General features: G+C 29.8%; 1 protein-coding gene and 1 pseudogene across 1 annotated transcript; one reads left to right on the forward strand and one right to left on the reverse strand.

Moving 5' to 3' along the window:
• Positions 1–2,925, forward strand: part of LOC124888783 — a 5,881-nt pseudogene extending 2,956 nt beyond the window's left edge.
• Positions 2,926–6,108: 3,183 nt separating this feature from the next.
• On the reverse strand, positions 6,109–9,776 carry LOC107848421. Its single transcript, XM_016693185.2, has 4 exons — positions 8,795–9,776; positions 7,305–7,427; positions 7,003–7,143; positions 6,109–6,504 (listed from the first exon to the last, which is right to left on the reverse strand). Exons 1-4 carry the CDS (start codon positions 9,461–9,463, stop codon positions 6,367–6,369), a joined length of 1,071 nt encoding a protein of 356 aa, XP_016548671.2. The 5' UTR covers positions 9,464–9,776; the 3' UTR covers positions 6,109–6,366.
• Between the last annotated feature and the right edge of the window lie 336 nt (positions 9,777–10,112).

Consider the following 10,112-nt stretch of genomic DNA (forward strand, 5'->3'; position numbering starts at 1 on the left):
GAATATAATTTAGATAATCAATCATTAAAATAATTTAAATTTTTAATTATTGTGATTTACGATACTTCTATTAAAATATAATTTTTATAATATATCGATGTTTACCATGTTTAAAGTATTTGAATTTTGACTATCGATATTGAAATATTTTTAAATTATATTTAAATAGAACTTAAATTTATTTAAATATAATAATTAATAAAATTGCTTAATTAAAGGACATATTAATAACAAATATAATAATTAATAAATTTAAGTTCTATTTATTGATATTTGTTATTAATATGTCCTTTGATTAAGCATTTTTATTTATTATTGACATTTGTTATTGATATGCCCTTTAATATGTTATTTTCTAAATAGTAAACAAAATTGTGGTCAAATAATTTGTGTGTACTAAATTTTTAAGGTAGAATACTTTTATGTCATGAATATATTAATTTTTAAAGTTAAATTACGTTTATGTTTAACAAAATTGAAGCCAATTTTTTATGTGATAGAATCAATGTTAGGTGATAGCAAATAAATTTTACCTATCTTTGATTTCAGTTATTCAATTTTCAATTCTTTTTAATTTTCACGTACAACACGCATAGTTTAGTTCCACAATTTTCACATAACTCAGTTAATTATTAACAAATTATAAAATAAAAATAAGAATTAATTATTCATCAAAATTATTGGTTCAATTTCGTAATAATTTTTAAAAAAGAAGACATACGAGGGGTAAAAGTAGTAGAGAAAAACTACATATATTAATCATTAATTGCTTGAAAGTGAAATCCACTCTTATCCTTTTTCACTAAAAGGATTCTCTCGCATAAGTATTTTTTGACATGTCCCTGTCATAATAAAATTACAACAATAATATTAACTTTTTAGGTACAATAAATTATCTCAAGAAAAATAATGTAACTAAATAAGTATTTTTATTTCAAGTTCTAAATAATTTTGCTTCAAGTTCCGTAACTATTTGTTATGGCGAAATGATTTTTGATAAAATTTTATAGCTAATAATTATTTTTTATCTTGAGTAGAAATTTGTTGTAGCAACACTAAAAACTAAAAAGGTTACATTTGAGAGTGAGATATTATATCACATCTATATAGTGATTGAATAATCCTTATTATAAAATCAAACGCCATCGATATAAGATAATTAAATGTGTTACTCATTTGATTTGATTCAATCTTATCGAATTTTATTAGTATTTGAAATATGGTTTAGATAAATAAGTGACTATAACATAATTTGATTTGATTCAATCTTAATAGGTCTTACTAGTAAATTTGTAATATAATTTAATTAAATAAGTAATCTCTCTCTCTCTCTATATATATATATATAAAGGAAAGATATAGGAATGCTGATGTGGCATGCTTCTAAAGTCATCATTTCATTTATCTTTTTTGTCATTTTTTTTGGGCATTTTCTCTCATTTTTTTCCTATTTTCTAATTAAAAATTAATAACATTTTACCATATTTATTAACTATCATTAATGATTATTCTAATCTATACATATTCTAATCATTTTTAAATTTATCGTTTTCTTTTCTAATTAAGCCATATTATATTTTCCTTATTTTCTTATTAAAAGGTTACCATTAACTATCATTAATGATTTTTGTAATTAAGGTAAGGGTAATGGGAGAATTGAAAAAAAAAATTTTGCATTTACCGTTTTATGATTGTGCCACATTATATTTTTCTTATTAAAAGTTAATATTATTTTACCCTCTTTATTGACTATCATTAATGATTTTTGTAATTAAGGCAAGGGTAATGGGAGAATTGAAAAACCACCCTGTATCATTTTGTATAATTTATATATATCTCCAATAATCAGGGGACATAGGAATTATGATTTGGTGCTCAATCTTCAGCTACACATTAGGTAATGCGAGTTTTATTGCTCTATTCAACATTTAGTCAATGGTTTTAGTTATGTATTACATTATAAATGGAGAAAAGAAATTGGTTGTCTTTTATCTGTCACGATCACATTATTGAATTTGTTCCTTGTAAACAAAAATCAAAAGGTGGAACAAACTTGGAGGTACCTATCTCTTTCTCTCTTTGTTGTGTATTGCGTATATTTACCAGACAACAAGAGTAATCATATGTTCATTTATTTACCAGGTTATGGTAACAAAGCAGAGGTCCGGTCTTCAAATGAACTTTCCAACACTATGCAAGCTAGATGTGATACTTATTGTAAGAGATACGAAGTTTTTTTTTGTTTTCATTTTCCTTATGTCATTGTAGAATTATCTGAATTGTAGATGACAAATGGTGGATACCTGCTCCTAAGGCTCTTCCTAATGGCTTGTTTGATTCTATGATAAAATGACTGCGACTTCAGAAGGATTCAGTAAACTAAGTTCATAAAGCAGTCACTGACATAAATTCTCAAGTCTTGTCAGAAATAGCAATTTCAGAAAGGTATATAGAATCCCTACCAAAGGTATGTAAAAGGAAAAAATCACGAATCTCACTTTTAACTTACTTCAGGTTTGTGATCTTGAGTTAACATTTTCCTTTTACTATATTTAGAATAGGAGAGCAAGCCGAGGAGATTCGATCTACAAAAGCATCACCAAAGAACAATTTGATCTAGATTACTTCTTCACAACTATGGACATGTCGTCAGAACATAAAATTTTAGAGAGCTCAAGTACAAGATCGAGGCTTCGGTTGTTATTTGGATAAGAAAAATCAACGCTAAAGATGGGAAGTCATCCTGGGGTTCATCTGTTAGATTTTGAGAAAAGAGGAATATTTGAAGAAAGAATGAAAGTCGTCTTGCTAATTCTTAAGCAGCACTTTCTTGGAATTCCTCAGTCAACATTAGACGTTAGTAAAATCCAATACAATAAAGTACGAAGCATGCACATTTTGATTACTTTCAATTTCATTTTCTAGGAAATCTAGACTTATTTTCTTTGCTTCCATTAGACGAGTCAAGTTCTTTGTCATTATGGGGTCATCCATATACTGTTCGGTGTTCCTCGATTTGTTTCATATTTCTTATTTATTTTTTTGGTAATTTTTTATATATTTCTATTTACTTCTTTATTTATTATTGTACAAAAATAAATATGTTAATTATTAATCCTTCATTATTTATATCATTATTGTAACAACCTAAATATATTCAAACTTACATATATCAAAATTTATTATTCCACTTATTCATTTTTTATTATACACTTTAAAAGTCTAAATATTTACTACTCCAAGCATTCATTTTCTTCATGAAAAATCAATCATCAGTATATATAAAAAAAAATAAGATAAAAACATTAAAATAAAGAAAAAAAAGGAGGAAATAAAAAGGATCAAAGAAATTATGCCAAAGCAGGCATGTTGACCTACTGTGCTTTGACACAATTTTATTGGTCCCTTTTCCTTTTATAGGTAAGTAGATTATAAATGTCTTTTAGATTGATAGCAAAACTTTAGCTCTTCCTTTTAATTTGTATTTTTTCTGCTATAAATTTCTGTAATTATTTATACCATTATTATGTTGTTTAGGTATACATAAGAAAAAAGAAAAACAAAAAGTCTATTATCTAACAAAATACTTAAAACACAAGTAAAGATTTGTAATTTAATCAATAATATAAAAATAATTAATATATACATATAATAAAACTAAATCATTAGCATTTTAATAATTTGAAACAACATCTATCAGAATAAATTTGTACTAATGTTGTTTGTAACCGCGCGAAGCACGGTGATTACCACTAGTTATAATATAATTGCTTTCAATTTGTGATTTATAACGAATGTAAACAAAATTTTACTATGCCTCACTCAAGTTTTGTCTCGATATGGCAGTTGTTATTTTATTCGAAGTCTCAAACCTCATATATCTTAACAATGATTTTATGGTCTACTATTAAACTAAATTAATTAGTAATTATTATAAATTTATTTAGAATTAATTGAACCAAAGACTAATAATTGAACATAATTATCAGAGGAGTGTATTTGTACAATAATTTATACTTAAATAGATTAGTGATTAAATTTAGTTATTTTTCATTAACTAATTATAACAAATTTAAACAAATTAACTTTAAAAAATTTTACTTTAGAATTGTTTCATCGAAATGATATCTTTATCAAGCTAGTTTAATTAATGTTGTCAATGATGCTTCTAATTTCATAACTTGTAAGTTTTAAGTATAATTTTTAAAAAAATAAATGATTATATTAACTTTGAGTAAATAATTTAAAAAATTTAAACCAAAATAAAATATTTTTCACTCAAGTTTCATCCTAATCAAGTGTTTATAGAATTATCATTTGATTAGAGGTGTTTTTATTTGGCTCAATTCAAATTTACAGGATCTTATTTATAAGTTTCAAATATAATCTGAATAAATAGATTATTATGCCTAATTATTTTATTAATTACTATACTTAATCTAATTTTTTTCTTACAAATTCTCGCTAATTATATGTAGATAGATACAAATTATTTGTCGTGAATAAAATTAATTACTATATGTATATTTCTTATAAAACAATATTTATTTATAATTACAGTCTACAATATAATAAAATTACATAGCAATGAGTATAAATTCTTAGTCATGGACCATGAAAAAATGGTAAATAAATTTTAGCCACATCTATTTCTACGAATGTTACAAAAAAAAAAATTATTGCTAAATTATTTAGCAAAATAAATTTTTACATTTAACTATGATTTATTTTTTTAGTAAATATATCTATAAAAAATGTAAAGTAACAAAATTTTAAGCATGTCAAAATATTTTATTATTAAAATTCTATATTCATACACTAGTTTTCATATTCATTAAAAAAGATCATAAAATTGAACAAGCATGATAAAAAATAAATAAACAATTTAATTAAATTTCCCGAAAAATGTAAAAAGTATAAACTATACGTAATTAAAATTTAACTAAAATTAAACTACTTCAAACGTTAAAAAAAAATGTAACGAACAACTAATAAATAAATTTGTACTGATTAATTTTTATTTTCTTAATTACACACTACTACATTTGACAACTATTTAATTATGCAATTGTTAATTAAAAAAATTAAATAATTAAAATAGAATGCATAAATTGTTCATTCCCATGTATTAGAATAGTCTTCAATATATTGGGAAATGGTAGTAAATAAAATAGTCTTAAAAATTTAAATTTTGGATAAAAAAAAAAGCAAAAATGTCTAAAAGTCAATTACTAATTTATAGTATGAATATATTTTTTTACTATTATGACCAAACTTGGACCAAATTTTTGTGGCCTAAACGATTTTTTTATAATATATATGAAATGTTATATGGTCACTTGGCAAGTGTGGAAGGATTAGTCGACAATATATATGCATGCAGCCATTTATGCACTTGTAGACAACTATTCTCTCCGACATTTTTATTTGTCCACTATTTTATTTTAAAATGTTTAACAATATCTGTTCGATTTATAAAATTAATAAATAATTTATTTATTTCTACCCATTCAATACTTAGCACTAAATACGATTTATTATATTCAAAGGTAATCTGAGTAAAGATGAACGTATAGGGAGTAACTCAATCCTATATAGGATAAAATTTGCCTTCAAAACTTATTTTGACACTAGGAGTACAGTAGTCGCGGTTAAAACTTGGGTCAGTTCCATTTTACCTCCTAACGTTTAAGCATCGGGAAACAATATTCCACAATGTGTTGAATGAAAATGGTAAGACCAGTTAGCACCGGAGACCGAGGGTTTGTCTTAGTACTCAATGAAGTGGGTTGATTAGCACCATGAGTTCTCAGAGCATAGACAAAATCACTAGGCCTCATCTTCCTAGTCAATAAGTGGACAAAATTACATGGTATGAGAAGTGATAGGTATCTCATGGAATTAATTGAGTGGACACAAATTAATGCGCACGGCGCACACTATAATTATATATATATATATATAACAAAGCACCTTAACATAGAGCCAATATTCAAATATTTACCAACTTTGGGTTTCTTCTAGTAGGTTTGCCTATATGCATGTTAACGAAATGCTCTGATAAGTCCGTTAGCTGAAGAAAACATGTAATTCTTTCTTTGAACCTCATGGCAACTAAGGACTGATCAAAATTTATCATTAAATGTCAAGTTTCAAAGGGTTTAAGTATTCCATTAGCAAAGTAGGGAGTGGAGGGGGCGGGATGACAATCCGGGACAAGTACAAGGGCCTCCCAGGCCATGGCCATTTTTGAGTGCAACTTTTCACATAGTGAAAAAAGCTCGAGCATTGAAGGCCTATACAAAAAATTTCCATCCTAATAATCTTTTTACAGAGAACAAACTACATATATCTCTTATGTCACAGTCATAAAGTTAAGTATTTGTCCTTCATTCGAGAAATAAGCTTAAACTTCTCCTCAGCTTCAACTTGATGTCGTATATCAGATTGGGAAGTTTTATCCGGGTGAAATTTCATCAAGGCTTTTCTGTAAGCAACGCGCACCTGAAACAAGAATTTATTATAAGTAATGTCTCGTGTGCTATCATTCTAACTGCTACTAACACTTCACAAATAGAATTAGAAGAAAGAGACGGTCATACTGAGAATATTGTAAGACAAAATCAAGTATAACTGCCAAAATTGCACTTGAAAACACAAGAAATTAGAAGAGTGGCTGCATATCCTGAAGACTAGCTCATCTTAAGTACGCGGCATGCTGAAATATGGGCGCGAATCTGGAGAGCCAAGTCTCAACACAGACTTATTACTACAGCCAATGTACACAATAAGACGAGACAATACTGCGAGAAAGATAAAACAGGTACATAGATCAGAATGCGAAACGACAGGATCAAATGACCACCAACCACCAAATCAGGGCGAAAGCAAAATAAGAATGCCAATGTTTCACAAAAGTATGTTCTCTGAAATTATTTTCAGAATTCTGGTAATTCAAAATTACGAAAATTGAAAATATTTAGTGACTGGGTGTAAACAAACCTCGTGACTAGTGCCATCACCAACATTGATTCCCAATCCGCGCAACACTGAAGCCATATCACGGCATGCCATTTCAAGCTTATCAAGTTCCTTTCCAACTTCGGTTCGTAACTGCTCTTTCAACTTCGTATTCTCTAGGTCCTAAACAGATTCATCAGATGGTTCATACACTAGGTAAAATCCAAATATGCTATAACACCGAGGCATCATAAGTGGCATGGAGAAAGATACAAAGAAATATAGAGATAAAGAGGCTGCACAAAGCCGCGAAATAGACAACAAAAGAAGCCAAGTTGTCATACCTTCTTTTGTGTTTCTCTCATTTCCTCCACACGTTGTTTTTGCCTCTTCTCGATTTCTGATAAACGGATACTTTCAGCCTCCTTTCTTTTCAGCAACTCCTTCAACTTCTTGGCTTCTTCTTCCTGAGTAAGTAAAAAGCACATCAGATAACAGTATATCTTCAACCAAAACAGGAATCTAGCCAATAACATAACGCTCACCTGATATATTCACATTAACAAAGATACATAACATAAACTCGATGGATAATGAACCCATCCCTATACCCTTCTCTTTCCCGTGAATATTACCTTTGACATGCACCTAAACCACACATCACTGGCTATACTCTTGCTTTTAGACCAATGCCCTTGAAGCATGCTCAAAATATACGTAAGAAGAGAATGTCTATAATTTAGGATTAGGGACGAGAGCACCCTATTTCTCTCCTTAAACATTGTCCACACACAGCACGCAGCTTGTTAGGGACTTACCTGTCCTACTTCTTTTTCGCTTTTTAAAAAACGACAAAGCCATCATCAAGATTAGCATCTTCCAGCTGATCCCTCAAAACAGATCACCATCTTCCAAAATTTCGTAAACACTTGCCAATGACACAAGTGATCTACCCCAATAGCTATCGAAAGCTACTCCAAATAGTTGTATTACGGGCTTGTTGAAATAACTGTGGTATCAGCTTGCCCGCACCTCGACTAATTTCACAGGACATCTATCACCGTCCACCAACAGCAAGCATCAGATAACTCTATCCACCAAGGCTAGGATATACGATTTCACAACAGATACCCGGTAACTTTATCCACCAATACTAGGACAAGGACAGATGGGAAGAAATCACCTCGAGTTTTCGTTTGGTCTGAGACCTCATGGTTCTCGTCCACTTTATTGACCATTAGACCACACTCTTGAGTGCCACATGGGCATGTTCTCCCCAACAAGTAATCCACCCCCTCTCTCTTTTTTTGAGTCATATTCCTCTTCAATATTTCTCCTAAGAGCTTCTACCCACCATCATTTTCCAACAAAGCATGGTAAAGCATTGGCAACTCCTATCCATAGTTCCCACTATTGAAATGAGAGGTAATATTTTTCAAGTGACTACGTGCACTATATTCCCTCATAATGAGTACTAAATTCTATCCAACAAACAGGTAGTATTATGTTAGCCATTTTACTACTCTGCCTTCTCAAATATAATAGAAGCAAGGTTGCTCTTCTTCTCTTTTTTGTGGAGAACAGAAAGGGAGGAAATTACACGAAATTTACGGGGAGTTCATTCATATATTTCAACATCAAATTACTACTTAACTGCCTGTTAATCTCTACAACCTGATATAGGCTACTAAGAAGCACATTTAAGCATCAAAATTAGAGAACATGTAATCAATTACGGCATTGACGCTATCAGAACTATTATGGGAGTAGACCTTGGTTCGACCAATACATGATAAACTTTCATTAGACATTCAGCAGTCAAGAGATCAATCACCTTGAGCAGTAAGACACCGTGGCAGTAGCAACAGTATAGGATGAGTGCTAGAGACAACGCGATAACTATGATCTCGGGTGAAGCAGCATGAAACAATTGATTCATACTCTCGAACCAACTCACAAGTTGCCCAAATAAACTCTTTACTTGCCAACTAAAATTGTCAAGCACTTGTAACGTTCGCCCACCAAAATTCTTAATCGTCGGTGACACTTGCCCGAAAAAGTTGTGAAATGATGATAGCAGCTTCCCATCGAAGCCTACTAGCTTCAGTATCCCTTGTCCACCAAATCTTAATAGTTTCAGCAGCAGCTGTCCACCAAAATTTACCAGCTTCGGTATCACTAACCAACCAAAACTTACCCCCTTGAGCAGCAGTTGCCCACCAAAACTTACCACCGTCGGTAACAGTTGCTGTCCAGTAAAAGTTACCATTTTCAGTAGCACCTGCCCACCAAAATTTAACAGCTTTGGTAGAACTTGCCTACTACTGATACTTACTATCTTCCATGTTCCCTGTGCACCAAAATATATTACGTCCATTACTCCTTGTCCACCATAAGTTATCAGTTCCACTACCATTTGACCACCAAATTTTACCACTTGAACTAGCCCTTGCCCACAACAATTTAGCAACTTCAGTAAAGCTTCCTTCACTTTCTCCATCATCTTTGTTTACTGTTCCTAGCACTAGTATTTTACATTATTTGCTGCAATCATGTTCACTTTTTCAATTATTTTTCTTCTTTCCGCACAAAAGTTGAGTAATGGAGAACACTTTGATATTGTTGAATGTCCATTTCGCTTCCCCTGTATTTGATTGGAAACTTGTTAAATTGAAAGCATAAAAAGATGTGGGAATCAATGCGATTGATTGTACAATACTTTGAAGATCTAATTTTTTTATTCATTTAAAAACAAGAAAGGGTAGTATTGGAAAAAGGAATATACTATATATAATTTCTTTGTTTCGCGTTGAGTTGACGCATTGAAAATATTAATTCAGTGTTTATTTTATTAAACTAGTAAAATCATTCGCATTTCACGCAGAAATTATATTTCTAAATTAATAATACATTGTATCACACAAAAATTATTAATTTTTATTTAATTTCCTCTATTTTTGTAGGAATACTTGTTACACCGAATACAAACTTTGATTTCTTAAAAGAAGTTTTTGAACTCATTGTGTCTTTAGTGTTGCATTGTTTTTGCTATAAACTTTTAAAATTTTAATAAGAATTTTTAAGAATCGTGAAAATTAAATACCCCAGAGTTAAGAACAATATTTAAGAATAGAAGTTATAAGTAAGGTGAA

This window comes from Capsicum annuum, chromosome 11 (assembly GCF_002878395.1).
Source record: "Capsicum annuum cultivar UCD-10X-F1 chromosome 11, UCD10Xv1.1, whole genome shotgun sequence".
In the NCBI taxonomy this organism is placed as follows: domain Eukaryota; kingdom Viridiplantae; phylum Streptophyta; class Magnoliopsida; order Solanales; family Solanaceae; genus Capsicum; species Capsicum annuum.

Excerpts from the sequence above, each read along its gene's own strand:
- LOC107848421 (XM_016693185.2), bottom strand. The coding sequence starts at position 9,463 with ATGATGGAGAAAGTGAAGGAAGCTTTACTGAAGTTGCTAAATTGTTGT. Across the intron at positions 7,144-7,304 it reads TGAGAGAAACACAAAAGAAG|GACCTAGAGAATACGAAGTT; the intron begins GTATGACAACTT and ends GAATCTGTTTAG. Across the intron at positions 6,505-7,002 it reads GTGATGGCACTAGTCACGAG|GTGCGCGTTGCTTACAGAAA; the intron begins GTTTGTTTACAC and ends TTCTTGTTTCAG.